The sequence below is a fragment of the Nakaseomyces glabratus genome, chromosome I, assembly GCF_010111755.1.
Source record: "Nakaseomyces glabratus chromosome I, complete sequence".
Classification (NCBI taxonomy): Eukaryota; Fungi; Ascomycota; class Saccharomycetes; order Saccharomycetales; family Saccharomycetaceae; genus Nakaseomyces; species Nakaseomyces glabratus.
This window is the reverse complement of record NC_088959.1, coordinates 1,012,531-1,038,602: the sequence shown is the minus strand read 5'-3', so window position 1 is coordinate 1,038,602 and position 26,072 is coordinate 1,012,531. Positions and strand designations below refer to the sequence as shown.

The window sequence follows — 26,072 nt, the reverse complement described above, 5'->3', positions numbered from 1 at the left end:
CCCTTGCAGATCAGTGCTGCTTTCCGGCATTCTTAATAGTGTGGGCACCGCTCGGGGTTTAGGAACAATGGGCACAGAGCGATTTATTCATAGGCAATGACAAAGGATAAAGTGCAACACGGAGACGAAAGCATAGGCACTAATGCTATAGACATCCCATAGACTCATGGCAAAGATACTTCATTACTTGTGAATAGTAAATCTGGCCTGGCTTGCGTGCAACTTGCATGCGCTGTGGTCTTCTTGCGGTGTATAGAAACGCGAATGCTTTGAATGGTGCTATAGCTTTCAGTGTGATATGTGTGAAGTGGAGCTGCTCGCATAGTTATAGCTATCTATAATTCATTAGAATAAGAGCAACAGCAATGATAAAACAGCGCATATAGCCAAGGAATCCGTTATCTTCTGCACAACAGCTTGTTACAAAATGAATAGGCCGATAACAAGCAAACACAAGGACACACAAGCTGTTTGTGGAGTGACAAAACTGTTGCTATGAGCATTTGTCATGGACACTGCCAAGAAAAGTACCAACACCTCGTTCTATATGTTGCACAAAAAACTCTATATAGGGCCAGTCTTCGGGCTTCACATAACTCTCTCTTGTTCCGATGCCCTGGAAATTGAATGGTGAAAGCAGAGCCGTTCGGGTTTGTCGTGGGAGTGAAAAAAAAACAAAACGAAAAACAATAAACAAGGATGGGTCTTCGCGCATTGAGCACTATTTTCTAAAACATCACTACGCGTGAGTGAGTAATAGCACTTGGTATACAAATCCATCCTTTGGTGATTACTAGCAAGGCAGATGAAATTCCTCTAGGTCACACAATCATGATCTCCAAGGACAATGAGATTCGGAAACTCATGGAGTCAGTTGCTCCAATCAAGGTGCATCAATACAAGTCATACTACATGAAATACATAGAATGGTGTGAACAAAAAGAGCTATTAAGTTTTGAGAGCAATTCAAGTATACCATATGAGAACGTACCGTTGCTTCCACAACTGGTACACTTATTTCTGCTAGAATGTGTGATCAAATGGCCTATTGTGGCATCAGATGTCAATGAATTACAGATATATATCGAGTCATTTCGATTTCTCAAGAAACTGTGTGATATTCACTCTGAAGTGGATCCAAACTCTGAATTTGATGATTACATTACAGATGTGTTAGAATTGCATAGAAGATGGGACTCTTTATTAAAGGACGAATCACAATCATCTCAACTAAATAAGATGGCAACCTTATCTATAAACATGTGGAATTCAAATACACAAGAACTCTCAGATAAATATTTCAAAACTAGTATGGAGAAGCTTCGATTTCTTACAGACTATCACTTCTATACACTTCTCAATTGGCCATACAAGGAACGGTCCAAATTAAAACTATCACATCTAAAAGTGCATAATGTTGAAAACGATGAAAACTCTTTAAATGCGTATAGATTAATTATCATAAATGATGACGGTGCTGTTCAGGGAACTGTGATACCACACGATTGTCCATTAATATGCCCCATAACAACATTAGCGGCTTATTTGTACCTTCGATTTTATGGTGTGAAACCCATCTATAGAGGAGACGGATTTCCTGAACTGACTAAGGATTTTGACCTACCGCTCATTCGAGGAAAGTCTTTAAAGGACTATCCTCGTGAAGAGACGTTAGGGAATTATTACTCAAGTGCCTTTAAGTATTGCTCTTTGGAATACAAACGAAGGGTCTACCTTCATGGAAGCAGTGATGAAAAAAATGGGGTCAAGAATATAAGGTATCCTGATACCTCCAACCCGGCATATAAAGAATTTCTAACAGACTACCCCAATAATGAGGAAATGAAATTTGATCGACTGTTCCCTGCACATATACCTCTTGACTACGAAAGAATTTTTAACTATTCTAACTATGATGGAGTACAAGATGGGTTAACGATACCTGAAATCACGGAATTACCCCCCAATGATCTCTTAGTACAGGTATTTCCTGAGATAGAAAAGTACAAAAGGGAGAGTTATAACATATTAACAACTAAATCGAAAGAGTTCTTAAAAGTGCTTGAAGTTCTTAGGAATGTCTTAGTTATAAATTTGCCATGGATTTACAGATATTTTCCTGATCACGAAATCTTTAGTGACCAAACAAGCATATTCCAGAATTCCGATTTTGTATCATACTTTAATGAACGTATCGCACTAATTTCTAATAATGATTCTACTATCGATATCAACTCGATACCACCACCGCTAAGAAACATTCCAGGTTATCATACAGGCCTGATAGAAAATAATATTATGTTGCAATATTTAGTGGAGCCAAATTTCAAAGCTGGTGTTAAATCTGACTCAATACCATCAGTACACGATAGTATTTATAATATCCCCGTGACAGGAAATGAAGGCCAAAGCAGTTCTGTTGCTCTGGCACCACCTATTACTAATAATAGTGGTTGGAAAAAGGAAGCTTTCAAATTAGTCCAATTTCAGACTTTATCAAATTTCAATCCAATGATTGACACTTTCAAAAAAGTTTTTGAAAAGTTAGACATGAAAAGATCTACCAGAGAATTCATAATCAATAAGTTTGAAACACTGACAAAATATGTCAACGCAAGACTTAATTCCGTTACATCTGAAGAAATCACTAGTTATTTTGACGATATACTTGAAAAGAAAAATGGTTTACGGTACATCAATAAAGAGTCGAATAGTGTAGATAAACAAATATCTGGTAGGGATGTAGTTGACAATTTGAAACGCAAAAAGCAAAAACAGAAAAGGAGATTCAAACTACTGTCTGTTGATGATTCATCATCTGGAACTGACGATGCTAATGAAGATTCAGTTAATGACTCTAGTACTGAAAGTGATAGTTCGACAGATGATTTGCATGAGGAAGAAAATGCGATGCAAGAACAAATTAGCTCTATGATAGATGAACTTGTTACCAAAAAATTATCTACCCTTTTTGATGTGAAATTTGAACAGATGGAAATGAAGTTAGAAAGCTTAGTTAAAAATACCGTCTCAGAAAAATTCAACCACTATATAGCTCAAGAGAGTAAAAAACGTAGTTACGAAGGTGACTTTGAAATAGACAATACCAAGAAGATCAGAAAGAGTATTGATGATGGTATCAAAGAAAAATTCAATGACAAAGTTAATACCTCTAGCACAGGTGCCGAAGAAGAACATTTTGTTTTCCGAATGGCAGACACCCTCGATAGTATTGATGAGATTATACAAGAATGGTATACGCCAGATCCAAAACAAGGTAACATGTGTGTCCATTCTATGAACAAAAAATACAAATCCAAGTGGAGAACAGGTTTCGAGAAAATATACAGGGAAAGGAAGCCAATAGTTGATTTCTTTATCTATTTAGTGAACATGGAAAAATTATCCAGATCCAAGGCTCTGTCTATATGCTGGGAACTTAAATCTCAGAATAATTTTACAGTAAGCGAATTATCAGCATACCTAAAATCGTGGAAAGAAAAGAATAACTCTACATTTGTAGGTCTATTGAATCAGATACAGCACACCTAATCAAGTTCATAGTTTATAGTTCAAAGTTCAGTCACTGTTAAAATGTGGTTTCAAAAATCTACACATTAGATTTGTTGCGAACATTCCAGTATTCCTTTTCAATCCATAATATTATGGATTTTGCTGCAATATTAGTGCCCTATCTAGAACTCACGATATTTCCCTTCATTCTCGAATAAGTATACAGTATAGCCTACATTTATTTATACATTTGAAGAATTCTCACTGAGAGAACAGTCACGTGGTTCCATCTTATTATAAGATTTTCTCTAAAATGTCTACGGATGTTTGACTTGGTCATTCTGGTGGCAGTAAAGTGTTCTTATTGGTACTCGCTCTCCTATGGGGAATTTATGAATATTTAGAGGCATCTCATGAAAGGAATAGTCAAGATAGTTATCTAATGACAACTTGGATCGCCATATTAAGCAATAAGTATCATAGGGTCTAGCAACACATTAGATACAAAAGAAAACAGAAACATTCACACTAGAAGTGCTTGCCCCTAATTTGAGTTCTGGTTGTAGCTGCCTGCAAATGGGCTCGAAAGCATATTCCAATTATTGTTACAGCTGATTTCTGTAGCCTCGGTAATTATTCACATACTAGCGAATTACTGTATTGGTGTGATAACAACATATACCATATCATTGACAAGTGATCAAGTTTGACTGTTGTGAAAATCAAAAGCTATTGGTACTCTACACAGTTGGTAAAGGGTGTCGCAACAGGGCGTTTGCTACATTTTTTTCATCTTTAACTTCTCCAGTAGAGCTTAATAGTGTCTATCGTTCTCAGGACACATCTCTCGCTCAAGTGTTCATATTAAGTGAACTAATACAGGAAAGAAAGAAGCACTAACTAACTATTATGAAATTATACAAACCAAGAATGCAGAACTTTAAGAAATTGCTAGCCGTTTTGGGGACGACTTTAATGATCTCTTCAGTGTATGTGACGCTGATTAATGTGTACATTAAAGCTGATAGGAAAGAATTTGATATGGATCCTATTGGTAAATCAGACTTATGGAAAAGGGACATATCTCGAAATATGTACGATAAACTTCCAAGCATAAAGAAATCTGATGGTGGCTCAAACTCGTTTAAAAACGGAACTATCCCAGATTATGTTATAGATAACTGCCCTTTGATTCACTTATATAGTGATGAGAAATACTGGCCGTCCAATTTTTCAGAATATGTGTCACATTTCAAATTGTTGGATGATGAAGGAGAAGCCATATTAGACCAACTAAACTCAATCAAAGAATTAAAGCAGAGCTACGTGCGATATGACGAAGACGGAGCATCTTATGAAGTTGACTCGGAAGATATATTTATGACATCGATAGATGATTTTGATAAGGATCCCGGTTGGATGAAAGGTTTCAAACCAAAATATGGAACAGGATATGCAGCTCAAGCTCCAGCGTTAGTGTTTGTAGTAGACAAAGGTAATGGATGGGTAGATGCGTTTTGGTTTTATTTCTATCCCTTTAACTGGGGTCCCTTTATTATGGGATATGGACCTTGGGGGAATCACCTTGGAGATTGGGAACATACCCTGGTTCGCTTTTATAATGGTGTTCCTAAGTATATATGGATGAGTGCGCATGGAGGAGGGAGTGCCTACACTTACGAGGCAATTGAGAAAAAGAAGCGTTTAAGGCGTATTGAGGGTAGAATCACTAATGAGTTGATAGAAAAACCGCTACTTTTCAGTGCAAGAGGCACTCATGCTAATTATCCATCGGTAGGTCAACATTCTCATGATGTTCCATTTTTCTTTATGCCATTAAGTGACTTTACAGATAGAGGTCCACTATGGGACCCATCGCTCAACTATTACGGATATACAATAACAACTAATGGTAAATTAGCTCCTGCTACTAATCAGACTTCGGAAGATTTGGGAACTTCATGGCTCTATTTCCAAGGGCATTGGGGAGATAAGCAAATCCCTTTCCGTGATCCCAGGCAAAAGTGGTGTTTGGTCCAATGGAAATACATAGGTGGCCCAAGGGGTCCACTAAGGAAAAATCTAATGAGAAAAGGCCTCTGTCAAAGATCAAAATGGTGGAACTTTATGGGAGTTTGTCCTGTACGCAAGATGATAAAAAATGGTGTTGGCTTGGATGCCGAACGGAATGACTACTTAGGCGATAATTGTGGAATATTACTATATAAGGTTAGACCTTCCATTTTTCGTTCTATATTGCGCCTTATTACGTGGAGGGGTGGCTTGTGCTTTTTAATGGAAAGTTTTACCGGCTAATTAACCATTGTGTACTAAAGCTTATATTCGTATCTCATGATGCTTAAAGAGTAATAAATCATAGAAAGTTCAATTTTGTAGCATACTTAAAAATATTATATACATAATGGCAACAAAAATTTAATGCCAATGAATGGGAATACTGATGTATACTTATTGCAACCTTTTTGTGGCGAATAAGATGAAAGGCGTTGGTGGCTCATAGTTGGGATTTAGAAATCAGAGTATAAAAAACAGTTGTAATACTAGTATTGGAAAAATAAAATTACATTGCCAATAATTTATGATTCCAGATGCACATCCATTTATTATTTGTGAATCAGGATAATATACTGAGCAAATAGTTTTATTGAATTGCTTGCTATAGCTGGCATTCATCGGTGGACTCACACTCATTGTCGAGTATTTTGAAATAACCGTTCCTAGTGTAGAGTTAAAACGTGAATATAAATTAATTGTAGATGGTGAAAAAATAATGGAGCTCCTTGGAGGCTCTGCTGAGATCAAACCTGATGTTGCAGGCTCGGAATGAGTGGTTAATGTTTCAGAGGCATATAATTCAGGCTTTGACGACTGGTTGCTATTGTATAATTGTATCGTGTCCCTAGAATGCATTAAACTATTACCAATGCTTGATGAGTCGTCACGCGAAGGCTGTAGTGAATTAGAGTTTATTTCATTTCCGGGTGTTGTCGCAGGGAAAGCATCGCTTTTATGCGGAGATAATTTTGAAATAAGCTCTATTGCTACATTTGCTAAGCTATCACGAGTTGTTGTGGTACTGTTAAAGTTCGTACTACTAATAGTTGAATGTCTGAAAATTTCATTTACTGTGACTGAATCTATCAGTTTATCAGACATAATTAAGTTAGACGAGCTCGCTCCAGACTCACCTATCGTATTGGGTCTAGAACTTATTAGGGAGGTTGGAAAAGTTTCAATAGAAATATGGGAAGAATTGGGTAGCATTTCACCATACACCTCCTGAGTGATTGAAAGTGCATCAGACATATGTCCTAGTTTTGCATTAGGATTTTTAACCTTGGAAGAATTTTCGTCCATTTTATCACACTCATTAGTACAGCTATCAATAGAACTTGAACTGATAGTACTATTCGGGAAATGCAGCTGTTTTGGAGCCCAATTGTACGAATATGATTTAAGCTTAGAAATACCCTCCGCACCAAGGCACTCTTTCACTTCGCTTAAAGTTGTTGATTCCGTTATTAAAACTCCATTATTTGCAACAGTAATAAAATAAGAGACATAAATCCTAATATCATAATCCCTCCCCTTCACCTCAACAACAGTAGTCGGAGGGGCTTTGAAAGTTATAGTTTCAGTTAGTGTTAAATATTGACCATATGCGTTAGCTTTAATATAATACGAAACCACTTCATATTCAGTAACATTCTCATACACATCAATAATTAAGTTTGTAACCGGAGATGGCGGTGGAGCCAGCGAGTTGTGGGGAGCATCGGCATCAAGGTAGTCACGGGTGCCGTTGATGGTCGTGCTGCCTGTTATGATGTCGCCCTTCTCATCTGTAGTGATGAAGAATGAGACCCAGTCGGACTCAACATAGTCGTCGCCCTTCAGCTCCACCACAGTCACCGGAGGCGCCTTGAAAGTGACGGTCTCTGTGACTGTGATGTAACCTCCATACTCGTTCGTGGTGGTTCTGTAGGACACCACCTCATAGTTGGTGACCCCGTTGCCCAGGTCGATGGTGTGTGTCACTGGGGAAGGTGCTGGAGCCAGCGAGTTGTGGGGAGCATCGGCATCAAGGTAGTCACGGGTGCCGTTGATGGTCGTGCTGCCTGTTATGATGTCGCCCTTCTCATCTGTAGTGATGAAGAATGAGACCCAGTCGGACTCAACATAGTCGTCGCCCTTCAGCTCCACCACAGTCACCGGAGGCGCCTTGAAAGTGACGGTCTCTGTGACTGTGATGTAACCTCCATACTCGTTCGTGGTGGTTCTGTAGGACACCACCTCATAGTTGGTGACCCCGTTGCCCAGGTCGATGGTGTGTGTCACTGGGGAAGGTGCTGGAGCCAGCGAGTTGTGGGGAGCATCGGCATCAAGGTAGTCACGGGTGCCGTTGATGGTCGTGCTGCCTGTTATGATGTCGCCCTTCTCATCTGTAGTGATGAAGAATGAGACCCAGTCGGACTCAACATAGTCGTCGCCCTTCAGCTCCACCACAGTCACCGGAGGCGCCTTGAAAGTGACGGTCTCTGTGACTGTGATGTAACCTCCATACTCGTTCGTGGTGGTTCTGTAGGACACCACCTCATAGTTGGTGACCCCGTTGCCCAGGTCGATGGTGTGTGTCACTGGGGAAGGTGCTGGAGCCAGCGAGTTGTGGGGAGCATCGGCATCAAGGTAGTCACGGGTGCCGTTGATGGTCGTGCTGCCTGTTATGATGTCGCCCTTCTCATCTGTAGTGATGAAGAATGAGACCCAGTCGGACTCAACATAGTCGTCGCCCTTCAGCTCCACCACAGTCACCGGAGGCGCCTTGAAAGTGACGGTCTCTGTGACTGTGATGTAACCTCCATACTCGTTCGTGGTGGTTCTGTAGGACACCACCTCATAGTTGGTGACCCCGTTGCCCAGGTCGATGGTGTGTGTCACTGGGGAAGGTGCTGGAGCCAGCGAGTTGTGGGGAGCATCGGCATCAAGGTAGTCACGGGTGCCGTTGATGGTCGTGCTGCCTGTTATGATGTCGCCCTTCTCATCTGTAGTGATGAAGAATGAGACCCAGTCGGACTCAACATAGTCGTCGCCCTTCAGCTCCACCACAGTCACCGGAGGCGCCTTGAAAGTGACGGTCTCTGTGACTGTGATGTAACCTCCATACTCGTTCGTGGTGGTTCTGTAGGACACCACCTCATAGTTGGTGACCCCGTTGCCCAGGTCGATGGTGTGTGTCACTGGGGAAGGTGCTGGAGCCAGCGAGTTGTGGGGAGCATCGGCATCAAGGTAGTCACGGGTGCCGTTGATGGTCGTGCTGCCTGTTATGATGTCGCCCTTCTCATCTGTAGTGATGAAGAATGAGACCCAGTCGGACTCAACATAGTCGTCGCCCTTCAGCTCCACCACAGTCACCGGAGGCGCCTTGAAAGTGACGGTCTCTGTGACTGTGATGTAACCTCCATACTCGTTCGTGGTGGTTCTGTAGGACACCACCTCATAGTTGGTGACCCCGTTGCCCAGGTCGATGGTGTGTGTCACTGGGGAAGGTGCTGGAGCCAGCGAGTTGTGGGGAGCATCGGCATCAAGGTAGTCACGGGTGCCGTTGATGGTCGTGCTGCCTGTTATGATGTCGCCCTTCTCATCTGTAGTGATGAAGAATGAGACCCAGTCGGACTCAACATAGTCGTCGCCCTTCAGCTCCACCACAGTCACCGGAGGCGCCTTGAAAGTGACGGTCTCTGTGACTGTGATGTAACCTCCATACTCGTTCGTGGTGGTTCTGTAGGACACCACCTCATAGTTGGTGACCCCGTTGCCCAGGTCGATGGTGTGTGTCACTGGGGAAGGTGCTGGAGCCAGCGAGTTGTGGGGAGCATCGGCATCAAGGTAGTCACGGGTGCCGTTGATGGTCGTGCTGCCTGTTATGATGTCGCCCTTCTCATCTGTAGTGATGAAGAATGAGACCCAGTCGGACTCAACATAGTCGTCGCCCTTCAGCTCCACCACAGTCACCGGAGGCGCCTTGAAAGTGACGGTCTCTGTGACTGTGATGTAACCTCCATACTCGTTCGTGGTGGTTCTGTAGGACACCACCTCATAGTTGGTGACCCCGTTGCCCAGGTCGATGGTGTGTGTCACTGGGGAAGGTGCTGGAGCCAGCGAGTTGTGGGGAGCATCGGCATCAAGGTAGTCACGGGTGCCGTTGATGGTCGTGCTGCCTGTTATGATGTCGCCCTTCTCATCTGTAGTGATGAAGAATGAGACCCAGTCGGACTCAACATAGTCGTCGCCCTTCAGCTCCACCACAGTCACCGGAGGCGCCTTGAAAGTGACGGTCTCTGTGACTGTGATGTAACCTCCATACTCGTTCGTGGTGGTTCTGTAGGACACCACCTCATAGTTGGTGACCCCGTTGCCCAGGTCGATGGTGTGTGTCACTGGGGAAGGTGCTGGAGCCAGCGAGTTGTGGGGAGCATCGGCATCAAGGTAGTCACGGGTGCCGTTGATGGTCGTGCTGCCTGTTATGATGTCGCCCTTCTCATCTGTAGTGATGAAGAATGAGACCCAGTCGGACTCAACATAGTCGTCGCCCTTCAGCTCCACCACAGTCACCGGAGGCGCCTTGAAAGTGACGGTCTCTGTGACTGTGATGTAACCTCCATACTCGTTCGTGGTGGTTCTGTAGGACACCACCTCATAGTTGGTGACCCCGTTGCCCAGGTCGATGGTGTGTGTCACTGGGGAAGGTGCTGGAGCCAGCGAGTTGTGGGGAGCATCGGCATCAAGGTAGTCACGGGTGCCGTTGATGGTCGTGCTGCCTGTTATGATGTCGCCCTTCTCATCTGTAGTGATGAAGAATGAGACCCAGTCGGACTCAACATAGTCGTCGCCCTTCAGCTCCACCACAGTCACCGGAGGCGCCTTGAAAGTGACGGTCTCTGTGACTGTGATGTAACCTCCATACTCGTTCGTGGTGGTTCTGTAGGACACCACCTCATAGTTGGTGACCCCGTTGCCCAGGTCGATGGTGTGTGTCACTGGGGAAGGTGCTGGAGCCAGCGAGTTGTGGGGAGCATCGGCATCAAGGTAGTCACGGGTGCCGTTGATGGTCGTGCTGCCTGTTATGATGTCGCCCTTCTCATCTGTAGTGATGAAGAATGAGACCCAGTCGGACTCAACATAGTCGTCGCCCTTCAGCTCCACCACAGTCACCGGAGGCGCCTTGAAAGTGACGGTCTCTGTGACTGTGATGTAACCTCCATACTCGTTCGTGGTGGTTCTGTAGGACACCACCTCATAGTTGGTGACCCCGTTGCCCAGGTCGATGGTGTGTGTCACTGGGGAAGGTGCTGGAGCCAGCGAGTTGTGGGGAGCATCGGCATCAAGGTAGTCACGGGTGCCGTTGATGGTCGTGCTGCCTGTTATGATGTCGCCCTTCTCATCTGTAGTGATGAAGAATGAGACCCAGTCGGACTCAACATAGTCGTCGCCCTTCAGCTCCACCACAGTCACCGGAGGCGCCTTGAAAGTGACGGTCTCTGTGACTGTGATGTAACCTCCATACTCGTTCGTGGTGGTTCTGTAGGACACCACCTCATAGTTGGTGACCCCGTTGCCCAGGTCGATGGTGTGTGTCACTGGGGAAGGTGCTGGAGCCAGCGAGTTGTGGGGAGCATCGGCATCAAGGTAGTCACGGGTGCCGTTGATGGTCGTGCTGCCTGTTATGATGTCGCCCTTCTCATCTGTAGTGATGAAGAATGAGACCCAGTCGGACTCAACATAGTCGTCGCCCTTCAGCTCCACCACAGTCACCGGAGGCGCCTTGAAAGTGACGGTCTCTGTGACTGTGATGTAACCTCCATACTCGTTCGTGGTGGTTCTGTAGGACACCACCTCATAGTTGGTGACCCCGTTGCCCAGGTCGATGGTGTGTGTCACTGGGGAAGGTGCTGGAGCCAGCGAGTTGTGGGGAGCATCGGCATCAAGGTAGTCACGGGTGCCGTTGATGGTCGTGCTGCCTGTTATGATGTCGCCCTTCTCATCTGTAGTGATGAAGAATGAGACCCAGTCGGACTCAACATAGTCGTCGCCCTTCAGCTCCACCACAGTCACCGGAGGCGCCTTGAAAGTGACGGTCTCTGTGACTGTGATGTAACCTCCATACTCGTTCGTGGTGGTTCTGTAGGACACCACCTCATAGTTGGTGACCCCGTTGCCCAGGTCGATGGTGTGTGTCACTGGGGAAGGTGCTGGAGCCAGCGAGTTGTGGGGAGCATCGGCATCAAGGTAGTCACGGGTGCCGTTGATGGTCGTGCTGCCTGTTATGATGTCGCCCTTCTCATCTGTAGTGATGAAGAATGAGACCCAGTCGGACTCAACATAGTCGTCGCCCTTCAGCTCCACCACAGTCACCGGAGGCGCCTTGAAAGTGACGGTCTCTGTGACTGTGATGTAACCTCCATACTCGTTCGTGGTGGTTCTGTAGGACACCACCTCATAGTTGGTGACCCGTTGCCCAGGTCGATGGTGTGTGTCACTGGGGAAGGTGCTGGAGCCAGCGAGTTGTGGGGAGCATCGGCATCAAGGTAGTCACGGGTGCCGTTGATGGTCGTGCTGCCTGTTATGATGTCGCCCTTCTCATCTGTAGTGATGAAGAATGAGACCCAGTCGGACTCAACATAGTCGTCGCCCTTCAGCTCCACCACAGTCACCGGAGGCGCCTTGAAAGTGACGGTCTCTGTGACTGTGATGTAACCTCCATACTCGTTCGTGGTGGTTCTGTAGGACACCACCTCATAGTTGGTGACCCCGTTGCCCAGGTCGATGGTGTGTGTCACTGGGGAAGGTGCTGGAGCCAGCGAGTTGTGGGGAGCATCGGCATCAAGGTAGTCACGGGTGCCGTTGATGGTCGTGCTGCCTGTTATGATGTCGCCCTTCTCATCTGTAGTGATGAAGAATGAGACCCAGTCGGACTCAACATAGTCGTCGCCCTTCAGCTCCACCACAGTCACCGGAGGCGCCTTGAAAGTGACGGTCTCTGTGACTGTGATGTAACCTCCATACTCGTTCGTGGTGGTTCTGTAGGACACCACCTCATAGTTGGTGACCCCGTTGCCCAGGTCGATGGTGTGTGTCACTGGGGAAGGTGCTGGAGCCAGCGAGTTGTGGGGAGCATCGGCATCAAGGTAGTCACGGGTGCCGTTGATGGTCGTGCTGCCTGTTATGATGTCGCCCTTCTCATCTGTAGTGATGAAGAATGAGACCCAGTCGGACTCAACATAGTCGTCGCCCTTCAGCTCCACCACAGTCACCGGAGGCGCCTTGAAAGTGACGGTCTCTGTGACTGTGATGTAACCTCCATACTCGTTCGTGGTGGTTCTGTAGGACACCACCTCATAGTTGGTGACCCCGTTGCCCAGGTCGATGGTGTGTGTCACTGGGGAAGGTGCTGGAGCCAGCGAGTTGTGGGGAGCATCGGCATCAAGGTAGTCACGGGTGCCGTTGATGGTCGTGCTGCCTGTTATGATGTCGCCCTTCTCATCTGTAGTGATGAAGAATGAGACCCAGTCGGACTCAACATAGTCGTCGCCCTTCAGCTCCACCACAGTCACCGGAGGCGCCTTGAAAGTGACGGTCTCTGTGACTGTGATGTAACCTCCATACTCGTTCGTGGTGGTTCTGTAGGACACCACCTCATAGTTGGTGACCCCGTTGCCCAGGTCGATGGTGTGTGTCACTGGGGAAGGTGCTGGAGCCAGCGAGTTGTGGGGAGCATCGGCATCAAGGTAGTCACGGGTGCCGTTGATGGTCGTGCTGCCTGTTATGATGTCGCCCTTCTCATCTGTAGTGATGAAGAATGAGACCCAGTCGGACTCAACATAGTCGTCGCCCTTCAGCTCCACCACAGTCACCGGAGGCGCCTTGAAAGTGACGGTCTCTGTGACTGTGATGTAACCTCCATACTCGTTCGTGGTGGTTCTGTAGGACACCACCTCATAGTTGGTGACCCCGTTGCCCAGGTCGATGGTGTGTGTCACTGGGGAAGGTGCTGGAGCCAGCGAGTTGTGGGGAGCATCGGCATCAAGGTAGTCACGGGTGCCGTTGATGGTCGTGCTGCCTGTTATGATGTCGCCCTTCTCATCTGTAGTGATGAAGAATGAGACCCAGTCGGACTCAACATAGTCGTCGCCTTCAGCTCCACCACAGTCACCGGAGGCGCCTTGAAAGTGACGGTCTCTGTGACTGTGATGTAACCTCCATACTCGTTCGTGGTGGTTCTGTAGGACACCACCTCATAGTTGGTGACCCCGTTGCCCAGGTCGATGGTGTGTGTCACTGGGGAAGGTGCTGGAGCCAGCGAGTTGTGGGGAGCATCGGCATCAAGGTAGTCACGGGTGCCGTTGATGGTCGTGCTGCCTGTTATGATGTCGCCCTTCTCATCTGTAGTGATGAAGAATGAGACCCAGTCGGACTCAACATAGTCGTCGCCCTTCAGCTCCACCACAGTCACCGGAGGCGCCTTGAAAGTGACGGTCTCTGTGACTGTGATGTAACCTCCATACTCGTTCGTGGTGGTTCTGTAGGACACCACCTCATAGTTGGTGACCCCGTTGCCCAGGTCGATGGTGTGTGTCACTGGGGAAGGTGCTGGAGCCAGCGAGTTGTGGGGAGCATCGGCATCAAGGTAGTCACGGGTGCCGTTGATGGTCGTGCTGCCTGTTATGATGTCGCCCTTCTCATCTGTAGTGATGAAGAATGAGACCCAGTCGGACTCAACATAGTCGTCGCCCTTCAGCTCCACCACAGTCACCGGAGGCGCCTTGAAAGTGACGGTCTCTGTGACTGTGATGTAACCTCCATACTCGTTCGTGGTGGTTCTGTAGGACACCACCTCATAGTTGGTGACCCCGTTGCCAGGTCGATGGTGTGTGTCACTGGGGAAGGTGCTGGAGCCAGCGAGTTGTGGGGAGCATCGGCATCAAGGTAGTCACGGGTGCCGTTGATGGTCGTGCTGCCTGTTATGATGTCGCCCTTCTCATCTGTAGTGATGAAGAATGAGACCCAGTCGGACTCAACATAGTCGTCGCCCTTCAGCTCCACCACAGTCACCGGAGGCGCCTTGAAAGTGACGGTCTCTGTGACTGTGATGTAACCTCCATACTCGTTCGTGGTGGTTCTGTAGGACACCACCTCATAGTTGGTGACCCCGTTGCCCAGGTCGATGGTGTGTGTCACTGGGGAAGGTGCTGGAGCCAGCGAGTTGTGGGGAGCATCGGCATCAAGGTAGTCACGGGTGCCGTTGATGGTCGTGCTGCCTGTTATGATGTCGCCCTTCTCATCTGTAGTGATGAAGAATGAGACCCAGTCGGACTCAACATAGTCGTCGCCCTTCAGCTCCACCACAGTCACCGGAGGCGCCTTGAAAGTGACGGTCTCTGTGACTGTGATGTAACCTCCATACTCGTTCGTGGTGGTTCTGTAGGACACCACCTCATAGTTGGTGACCCCGTTGCCCAGGTCGATGGTGTGTGTCACTGGGGAAGGTGCTGGAGCCAGCGAGTTGTGGGGAGCATCGGCATCAAGGTAGTCACGGGTGCCGTTGATGGTCGTGCTGCCTGTTATGATGTCGCCCTTCTCATCTGTAGTGATGAAGAATGAGACCCAGTCGGACTCAACATAGTCGTCGCCCTTCAGCTCCACCACAGTCACCGGAGGCGCCTTGAAAGTGACGGTCTCTGTGACTGTGATGTAACCTCCATACTCGTTCGTGGTGGTTCTGTAGGACACCACCTCATAGTTGGTGACCCCGTTGCCCAGGTCGATGGTGTGTGTCACTGGGGAAGGTGCTGGAGCCAGCGAGTTGTGGGGAGCATCGGCATCAAGGTAGTCACGGGTGCCGTTGATGGTCGTGCTGCCTGTTATGATGTCGCCCTTCTCATCTGTAGTGATGAAGAATGAGACCCAGTCGGACTCAACATAGTCGTCGCCCTTCAGCTCCACCACAGTCACCGGAGGCGCCTTGAAAGTGACGGTCTCTGTGACTGTGATGTAACCTCCATACTCGTTCGTGGTGGTTCTGTAGGACACCACCTCATAGTTGGTGACCCCGTTGCCCAGGTCGATGGTGTGTGTCACTGGGGAAGGTGCTGGAGCCAGCGAGTTGTGGGGAGCATCGGCATCAAGGTAGTCACGGGTGCCGTTGATGGTCGTGCTGCCTGTTATGATGTCGCCCTTCTCATCTGTAGTGATGAAGAATGAGACCCAGTCGGACTCAACATAGTCGTCGCCCTTCAGCTCCACCACAGTCACCGGAGGCGCCTTGAAAGTGACGGTCTCTGTGACTGTGATGTAACCTCCATACTCGTTCGTGGTGGTTCTGTAGGACACCACCTCATAGTTGGTGACCCCGTTGCCAGGTCGATGGTGTGTGTCACTGGGGAAGGTGCTGGAGCCAGCGAGTTGTGGGGAGCATCGGCATCAAGGTAGTCACGGGTGCCGTTGATGGTCGTGCTGCCTGTTATGATGTCGCCCTTCTCATCTGTAGTGATGAAGAATGAGACCCAGTCGGACTCAACATAGTCGTCGCCCTTCAGCTCCACCACAGTCACCGGAGGCGCCTTGAAAGTGACGGTCTCTGTGACTGTGATGTAACCTCCATACTCGTTCGTGGTGGTTCTGTAGGACACCACCTCATAGTTGGTGACCCCGTTGCCCAGGTCGATGGTGTGTGTCACTGGGGAAGGTGCTGGAGCCAGCGAGTTGTGGGGAGCATCGGCATCAAGGTAGTCACGGGTGCCGTTGATGGTCGTGCTGCCTGTTATGATGTCGCCCTTCTCATCTGTAGTGATGAAGAATGAGACCCAGTCGGACTCAACATAGTCGTCGCCCTTCAGCTCCACCACAGTCACCGGAGGCGCCTTGAAAGTGACGGTCTCTGTGACTGTGATGTAACCTCCATACTCGTTCGTGGTGGTTCTGTAGGACACCACCTCATAGTTGGTGACCCCGTTGCCCAGGTCGATGGTGTGTGTCACTGGGGAAGGTGCTGGAGCCAGCGAGTTGTGGGGAGCATCGGCATCAAGGTAGTCACGGGTGCCGTTGATGGTCGTGCTGCCTGTTATGATGTCGCCCTTCTCATCTGTAGTGATGAAGAATGAGACCCAGTCGGACTCAACATAGTCGTCGCCCTTCAGCTCCACCACAGTCACCGGAGGCGCCTTGAAAGTGACGGTCTCTGTGACTGTGATGTAACCTCCATACTCGTTCGTGGTGGTTCTGTAGGACACCACCTCATAGTTGGTGACCCCGTTGCCCAGGTCGATGGTGTGTGTCACTGGGGAAGGTGCTGGAGCCAGCGAGTTGTGGGGAGCATCGGCATCAAGGTAGTCACGGGTGCCGTTGATGGTCGTGCTGCCTGTTATGATGTCGCCCTTCTCATCTGTAGTGATGAAGAATGAGACCCAGTCGGACTCAACATAGTCGTCGCCCTTCAGCTCCACCACAGTCACCGGAGGCGCCTTGAAAGTGACGGTCTCTGTGACTGTGATGTAACCTCCATACTCGTTCGTGGTGGTTCTGTAGGACACCACCTCATAGTTGGTGACCCCGTTGCCCAGGTCGATGGTGTGTGTCACTGGGGAAGGTGCTGGAGCCAGCGAGTTGTGGGGAGCATCGGCATCAAGGTAGTCACGGGTGCCGTTGATGGTCGTGCTGCCTGTTATGATGTCGCCCTTCTCATCTGTAGTGATGAAGAATGAGACCCAGTCGGACTCAACATAGTCGTCGCCCTTCAGCTCCACCACAGTCACCGGAGGCGCCTTGAAAGTGACGGTCTCTGTGACTGTGATGTAACCTCCATACTCGTTCGTGGTGGTTCTGTAGGACACCACCTCATAGTTGGTGACCCCGTTGCCCAGGTCGATGGTGTGTGTCACTGGGGAAGGTGCTGGAGCCAGCGAGTTGTGGGGAGCATCGGCATCAAGGTAGTCACGGGTGCCGTTGATGGTCGTGCTGCCTGTTATGATGTCGCCCTTCTCATCTGTAGTGATGAAGAATGAGACCCAGTCGGACTCAACATAGTCGTCGCCCTTCAGCTCCACCACAGTCACCGGAGGCGCCTTGAAAGTGACGGTCTCTGTGACTGTGATGTAACCTCCATACTCGTTCGTGGTGGTTCTGTAGGACACCACCTCATAGTTGGTGACCCCGTTGCCCAGGTCGATGGTGTGTGTCACTGGGGAAGGTGCTGGAGCCAGCGAGTTGTGGGGAGCATCGGCATCAAGGTAGTCACGGGTGCCGTTGATGGTCGTGCTGCCTGTTATGATGTCGCCCTTCTCATCTGTAGTGATGAAGAATGAGACCCAGTCGGACTCAACATAGTCGTCGCCCTTCAGCTCCACCACAGTCACCGGAGGCGCCTTGAAAGTGACGGTCTCTGTGACTGTGATGTAACCTCCATACTCGTTCGTGGTGGTTCTGTAGGACACCACCTCATAGTTGGTGACCCCGTTGCCCAGGTCGATGGTGTGTGTCACTGGGGAAGGTGCTGGAGCCAGCGAGTTGTGGGGAGCATCGGCATCAAGGTAGTCACGGGTGCCGTTGATGGTCGTGCTGCCTGTTATGATGTCGCCCTTCTCATCTGTAGTGATGAAGAATGAGACCCAGTCGGACTCAACATAGTCGTCGCCCTTCAGCTCCACCACAGTCACCGGAGGCGCCTTGAAAGTGACGGTCTCTGTGACTGTGATGTAACCTCCATACTCGTTCGTGGTGGTTCTGTAGGACACCACCTCATAGTTGGTGACCCCGTTGCCCAGGTCGATGGTGTGTGTCACTGGGGAAGGTGCTGGAGCCAGCGAGTTGTGGGGAGCATCGGCATCAAGGTAGTCACGGGTGCCGTTGATGGTCGTGCTGCCTGTTATGATGTCGCCCTTCTCATCTGTAGTGATGAAGAATGAGACCCAGTCGGACTCAACATAGTCGTCGCCCTTCAGCTCCACCACAGTCACCGGAGGCGCCTTGAAAGTGACGGTCTCTGTGACTGTGATGTAACCTCCATACTCGTTCGTGGTGGTTCTGTAGGACACCACCTCATAGTTGGTGACCCCGTTGCCCAGGTCGATGGTGTGTGTCACTGGGAAGGTGCTGGAGCCAGCGAGTTGTGGGAGCATCGGCATCAAGGTAGTCACGGGTGCCGTTGATGGTCGTGCTGCCTGTTATGATGTCGCCCTTCTCATCTGTAGTGATGAAGAATGAGACCCAGTCGGACTCAACATAGTCGTCGCCCTTCAGCTCCACCACAGTCACCGGAGGCGCCTTGAAAGTGACGGTCTCTGTGACTGTGATGTAACCTCCATACTCGTTCGTGGTGGTTCTGTAGGACACCACCTCATAGTTGGTGACCCCGTTGCCCAGGTCGATGGTGTGTGTCACTGGGGAAGGTGCTGGAGCCAGCGAGTTGTGGGGAGCATCGGCATCAAGGTAGTCACGGGTGCCGTTGATGGTCGTGCTGCCTGTTATGATGTCGCCCTTCTCATCTGTAGTGATGAAGAATGAGACCCAGTCGGACTCAACATAGTCGTCGCCCTTCAGCTCCACCACAGTCACCGGAGGCGCCTTGAAAGTGACGGTCTCTGTGACTGTGATGTAACCTCCATACTCGTTCGTGGTGGTTCTGTAGGACACCACCTCATAGTTGGTGACCCCGTTGCCCAGGTCGATGGTGTGTGTCACTGGGGAAGGTGCTGGAGCCAGCGAGTTGTGGGGAGCATCGGCATCAAGGTAGTCACGGGTGCCGTTGATGGTCGTGCTGCCTGTTATGATGTCGCCCTTCTCATCTGTAGTGATGAAGAATGAGACCCAGTCGGACTCAACATAGTCGTCGCCCTTCAGCTCCACCACAGTCACCGGAGGCGCCTTGAAAGTGACGGTCTCTGTGACTGTGATGTAACCTCCATACTCGTTCGTGGTGGTTCTGTAGGACACCACCTCATAGTTGGTGACCCCGTTGCCCAGGTCGATGGTGTGTGTCACTGGGGAAGGTGCTGGAGCCAGCGAGTTGTGGGGAGCATCGGCATCAAGGTAGTCACGGGTGCCGTTGATGGTCGTGCTGCCTGTTATGATGTCGCCCTTCTCATCTGTAGTGATGAAGAATGAGACCCAGTCGGACTCAACATAGTCGTCGCCCTTCAGCTCCACCACAGTCACCGGAGGCGCCTTGAAAGTGACGGTCTCTGTGACTGTGATGTAACCTCCATACTCGTTCGTGGTGGTTCTGTAGGACACCACCTCATAGTTGGTGACCCCGTTGCCCAGGTCGATGGTGTGTGTCACTGGGGAAGGTGCTGGAGCCAGCGAGTTGTGGGGAGCATCGGCATCAAGGTAGTCACGGGTGCCGTTGATGGTCGTGCTGCCTGTTATGATGTCGCCCTTCTCATCTGTAGTGATGAAGAATGAGACCCAGTCGGACTCAACATAGTCGTCGCCCTTCAGCTCCACCACAGTCACCGGAGGCGCCTTGAAAGTGACGGTCTCTGTGACTGTGATGTAACCTCCATACTCGTTCGTGGTGGTTCTGTAGGACACCACCTCATAGTTGGTGACCCCGTTGCCCAGGTCGATGGTGTGTGTCACTGGGGAAGGTGCTGGAGCCAGCGAGTTGTGGGGAGCATCGGCATCAAGGTAGTCACGGGTGCCGTTGATGGTCGTGCTGCCTGTTATGATGTCGCCCTTCTCATCTGTAGTGATGAAGAATGAGACCCAGTCGGACTCAACATAGTCGTCGCCCTTCAGCTCCACCACAGTCACCGGAGGCGCCTTGAAAGTGACGGTCTCTGTGACTGTGATGTAACCTCCATACTCGTTCGTGGTGGTTCTGTAGGACACCACCTCATAGTTGGTGACCCCGTTGCCCAGGTCGATGGTGTGTGTCACTGGGGAAGGTGCTGGAGCCAGCGAGTTGTGGGGAGCATCGGCATCAAGGTAGTCACGGGTGCCGTTGATGGTCGTGCTGCCTGTTATGATGTCGCCCTTCTCATCTGTAGTGATGAAGAATGAGACCCAGTCGGACTCAACATAGTCGTCGCCCTTCAGCTCCACCACAGTCACCGGAGGCGCCTTGAAAGTGACGGTCTCTGTGACTGTGATGTAACCTCCATACTCGTTCGTGGTGGTTCTGTAGGACACCACCTCATAGTTGGTGACCCCGTTGCCCAGGTCGATGGTGTGTGTCACTGGGGAAGGTGCTGGAGCCAGCGAGTTGTGGGGAGCATCGGCATCAAGGTAGTCACGGGTGCCGTTGATGGTCGTGCTGCCTGTTATGATGTCGCCCTTCTCATCTGTAGTGATGAAGAATGAGACCCAGTCGGACTCAACATAGTCGTCGCCCTTCAGCTCCACCACAGTCACCGGAGGCGCCTTGAAAGTGACGGTCTCTGTGACTGTGATGTAACCTCCATACTCGTTCGTGGTGGTTCTGTAGGACACCACCTCATAGTTGGTGACCCCGTTGCCCAGGTCGATGGTGTGTGTCACTGGGGAAGGTGCTGGAGCCAGCGAGTTGTGGGGAGCATCGGCATCAAGGTAGTCACGGGTGCCGTTGATGGTCGTGCTGCCTGTTATGATGTCGCCCTTCTCATCTGTAGTGATGAAGAATGAGACCCAGTCGGACTCAACATAGTCGTCGCCCTTCAGCTCCACCACAGTCACCGGAGGCGCCTTGAAAGTGACGGTCTCTGTGACTGTGATGTAACCTCCATACTCGTTCGTGGTGGTTCTGTAGGACACCACCTCATAGTTGGTGACCCCGTTGCCCAGGTCGATGGTGTGTGTCACTGGGGAAGGTGCTGGAGCCAGCGAGTTGTGGGGAGCATCGGCATCAAGGTAGTCACGGGTGCCGTTGATGGTCGTGCTGCCTGTTATGATGTCGCCCTTCTCATCTGTAGTGATGAAGAATGAGACCCAGTCGGACTCAACATAGTCGTCGCCCTTCAGCTCCACCACAGTCACCGGAGGCGCCTTGAAAGTGACGGTCTCTGTGACTGTGATGTAACCTCCATACTCGTTCGTGGTGGTTCTGTAGGACACCACCTCATAGTTGGTGACCCCGTTGCCCAGGTCGATGGTGTGTGTCACTGGGGAAGGTGCTGGAGCCAGCGAGTTGTGGGGAGCATCGGCATCAAGGTAGTCACGGGTGCCGTTGATGGTCGTGCTGCCTGTTATGATGTCGCCCTTCTCATCTGTAGTGATGAAGAATGAGACCCAGTCGGACTCAACATAGTCGTCGCCCTTCAGCTCCACCACAGTCACCGGAGGCGCCTTGAAAGTGACGGTCTCTGTGACTGTGATGTAACCTCCATACTCGTTCGTGGTGGTTCTGTAGGACACCACCTCATAGTTGGTGACCCCGTTGCCCAGGTCGATGGTGTGTGTCACTGGGGAAGGTGCTGGAGCCAGCGAGTTGTGGGGAGCATCGGCATCAAGGTAGTCACGGGTGCCGTTGATGGTCGTGCTGCCTGTTATGATGTCGCCCTTCTCATCTGTAGTGATGAAGAATGAGACCCAGTCGGACTCAACATAGTCGTCGCCCTTCAGCTCCACCACAGTCACCGGAGGCGCCTTGAAAGTGACGGTCTCTGTGACTGTGATGTAACCTCCATACTCGTTCGTGGTGGTTCTGTAGGACACCACCTCATAGTTGGTGACCCCGTTGCCCAGGTCGATGGTGTGTGTCACTGGGGAAGGTGCTGGAGCCAGCGAGTTGTGGGGAGCATCGGCATCAAGGTAGTCACGGGTGCCGTTGATGGTCGTGCTGCCTGTTATGATGTCGCCCTTCTCATCTGTAGTGATGAAGAATGAGACCCAGTCGGACTCAACATAGTCGTCGCCCTTCAGCTCCACCACAGTCACCGGAGGCGCCTTGAAAGTGACGGTCTCTGTGACTGTGATGTAACCTCCATACTCGTTCGTGGTGGTTCTGTAGGACACCACCTCATAGTTGGTGACCCCGTTGCCCAGGTCGATGGTGTGTGTCACTGGGGAAGGTGCTGGAGCCAGCGAGTTGTGGGGAGCATCGGCATCAAGGTAGTCACGGGTGCCGTTGATGGTCGTGCTGCCTGTTATGATGTCGCCCTTCTCATCTGTAGTGATGAAGAATGAGACCCAGTCGGACTCAACATAGTCGTCGCCCTTCAGCTCCACCACAGTCACCGGAGGCGCCTTGAAAGTGACGGTCTCTGTGACTGTGATGTAACCTCCATACTCGTTCGTGGTGGTTCTGTAGGACACCACCTCATAGTTGGTGACCCCGTTGCCCAGGTCGATGGTGTGTGTCACTGGGGAAGGTGCTGGAGCCAGCGAGTTGTGGGGAGCATCGGCATCAAGGTAGTCACGGGTGCCGTTGATGGTCGTGCTGCCTGTTATGATGTCGCCCTTCTCATCTGTAGTGATGAAGAATGAGACCCAGTCGGACTCAACATAGTCGTCGCCCTTCAGCTCCACCACAGTCACCGGAGGCGCCTTGAAAGTGACGGTCTCTGTGACTGTGATGTAACCTCCATACTCGTTCGTGGTGGTTCTGTAGGACACCACCTCATAGTTGGTGACCCCGTTGCCCAGGTCGATGGTGTGTGTCACTGGGGAAGGTGCTGGAGCCAGCGAGTTGTGGGGAGCATCGGCATCAAGGTAGTCACGGGTGCCGTTGATGGTCGTGCTGCCTGTTATGATGTCGCCCTTCTCATCTGTAGTGATGAAGAATGAGACCCAGTCGGACTCAACATAGTCGTCGCCCTTCAGCTCCACCACAGTCACCGGAGGCGCCTTGAAAGTGACGGTCTCTGTGACTGTGATGTAACCTCCATACTCGTTCGTGGTGGTTCTGTAGGACACCACCTCATAGTTGGTGACCCCGTTGCCCAGGTCGATGGTGTGTGTCACTGGGGAAGGTGCTGGAGCCAGCGAGTTGTGGGGAGCATCGGCATCAAGGTAGTCACGGGTGCCGTTGATGGTCGTGCTGCCTGTTATGATGTCGCCCTTCTCATCTGTAGTGATGAAGAATGAGACCCAGTCGGACTCAACATAGTCGTCGCCCTTCAGCTCCACCACAGTCACCGGAGGCGCCTTGAAAGTGACGGTCTCTGTGACTGTGATGTAACCTCCATACTCGTTCGTGGTGGTTCTGTAGGACACCACCTCATAGTTGGTGACCCCGTTGCCCAGGTCGATGGTGTGTGTCACTGGGGAAGGTGCTGGAGCCAGCGAGTTGTGGGGAGCATCGGCATCAAGGTAGTCACGGGTGCCGTTGATGGTCGTGCTGCCTGTTATGATGTCGCCCTTCTCATCTGTAGTGATGAAGAATGAGACCCAGTCGGACTCAACATAGTCGTCGCCCTTCAGCTCCACCACAGTCACCGGAGGCGCCTTGAAAGTGACGGTCTCTGTGACTGTGATGTAACCTCCATACTCGTTCGTGGTGGTTCTGTAGGACACCACCTCATAGTTGGTGACCCCGTTGCCCAGGTCGATGGTGTGTGTCACTGGGGAAGGTGCTGGAGCCAGCGAGTTGTGGGGAGCATCGGCATCAAGGTAGTCACGGGTGCCGTTGATGGTCGTGCTGCCTGTTATGATGTCGCCCTTCTCATCTGTAGTGATGAAGAATGAGACCCAGTCGGACTCAACATAGTCGTCGCCCTTCAGCTCCACCACAGTCACCGGAGGCGCCTTGAAAGTGACGGTCTCTGTGACTGTGATGTAACCTCCATACTCGTTCGTGGTGGTTCTGTAGGACACCACCTCATAGTTGGTGACCCCGTTGCCCAGGTCGATGGTGTGTGTCACTGGGGAAGGTGCTGGAGCCAGCGAGTTGTGGGGAGCATCGGCATCAAGGTAGTCACGGGTGCCGTTGATGGTCGTGCTGCCTGTTATGATGTCGCCCTTCTCATCTGTAGTGATGAAGAATGAGACCCAGTCGGACTCAACATAGTCGTCGCCCTTCAGCTCCACCACAGTCACCGGAGGCGCCTTGAAAGTGACGGTCTCTGTGACTGTGATGTAACCTCCATACTCGTTCGTGGTGGTTCTGTAGGACACCACCTCATAGTTGGTGACCCCGTTGCCCAGGTCGATGGTGTGTGTCACTGGGGAAGGTGCTGGAGCCAGCGAGTTGTGGGGAGCATCGGCATCAAGGTAGTCACGGGTGCCGTTGATGGTCGTGCTGCCTGTTATGATGTCGCCCTTCTCATCTGTAGTGATGAAGAATGAGACCCAGTCGGACTCAACATAGTCGTCGCCCTTCAGCTCCACCACAGTCACCGGAGGCGCCTTGAAAGTGACGGTCTCTGTGACTGTGATGTAACCTCCATACTCGTTCGTGGTGGTTCTGTAGGACACCACCTCATAGTTGGTGACCCCGTTGCCCAGGTCGATGGTGTGTGTCACTGGGGAAGGTGCTGGAGCCAGCGAGTTGTGGGGAGCATCGGCATCAAGGTAGTCACGGGTGCCGTTGATGGTCGTGCTGCCTGTTATGGGTACGCCTTCTTTGTTTGTGGTACTAACAAAACTAATTACTTCCACCTCAATGTAGTCTGGTCTAGATATAGTAACTGTGGTAATTGGAGGGATTGAAAGTGACGGGGTTATGGTTGGAACTTCTACTAGAAATATTGTGTATGTGCTCTCTACACCATCTATGCCAGTATATATGCTGTAGCTTGTTCCTGTAGTAGTTTCATTAACGACCCATCCGGATGAATAAGTAGTCGTAGCTGTTGGGGGTTCCGAATAAGTACAGGTCGAACAGGGGTCGTACTGCCAAATGTATCCTTCCCAGTTTGTATGCCTTGTTCCACTGGGATCGATAAATGCAGCATTAAGCCTACCTGCTCCAATCCCATTGTAGTATGCAATTCGCATGGGGTAGGCAACTCCTTCAATCAGGTACAGGGTTCTTGAAGGAAATAAATGGTCTGTAACAGTAATATCTTCTTCACTAGGCTTAGGCCAATTTTGTAAATCACCACATGGGAATGCCGACGGATTTCCAAGAAAGATGATTGCAGCATCATCTGAGTCTGAAAGAGTAAAAGTATATTGACCAGAATTGGGTGGTACAAAGTAGCCTCTTAGTTCAACTAATAAATCTAATGGAAATACAGTTAAACCGTAAAGTCCAGTGAAAAACGGAAACCCTGTTAATTCGAAATTTGGGCTTGTGGTCATCGTATCCTGAGTTGCAATTAAAAATGCACCTGGGTATCTAAGAAGTTCCTTGTAGTCACTGGCACTAATTAGTAACCCTAGCCGCCCAACAAGAACTGTGAAACCAGGTATCCTACCGTAATCATTTGGAAAAGTACAGACATTGTTTAATTCAACTGGGTTCTTTGATAATGCAATACCAATTAATAGAAATAATTTCAGTATACAGTCAATTAGCATTTCGCGAACTGCTGTGCCTTATAATATCGGAAATATTCTGTTCCTTTTTTTTTTACTTCTCACAAATTAAGTTACGAATAATTCACAGAAGAGATACAACAGCATAA

The 26,072-nt window shown here is 50.0% G+C and overlaps 2 protein-coding genes and 1 pseudogene across 3 annotated transcripts; 2 read left to right on the top strand and 1 right to left on the bottom strand.

Annotated features, from left to right (window-relative positions):
- Positions 1-831: 831 nt before the first annotated feature.
- On the top strand, positions 832-3,552 carry CBF2 (Cbf2p; the record flags this gene model as incomplete). Its single annotated transcript, XM_447688.1, has 1 exon — positions 832-3,552. The coding sequence occupies one exon, from the start codon at positions 832-834 to the stop codon at positions 3,550-3,552; it is 2,721 nt and encodes a 906-aa protein (XP_447688.1).
- Positions 3,553-4,422: 870 nt separating this feature from the next.
- VPS62 (Vps62p) lies at positions 4,423-5,829 on the top strand (the record flags this gene model as incomplete). Its single annotated transcript, XM_447687.2, has 1 exon — positions 4,423-5,829. The coding sequence occupies one exon, from the start codon at positions 4,423-4,425 to the stop codon at positions 5,827-5,829; it is 1,407 nt and encodes a 468-aa protein (XP_447687.2).
- A 219-nt stretch (positions 5,830-6,048) lies between these two features.
- Positions 6,049-25,965, bottom strand: PWP2 (annotated as a pseudogene). The gene has a single exon. A coding segment is annotated over exon 1 (19,917 nt).
- Between the last annotated feature and the right edge of the window lie 107 nt (positions 25,966-26,072).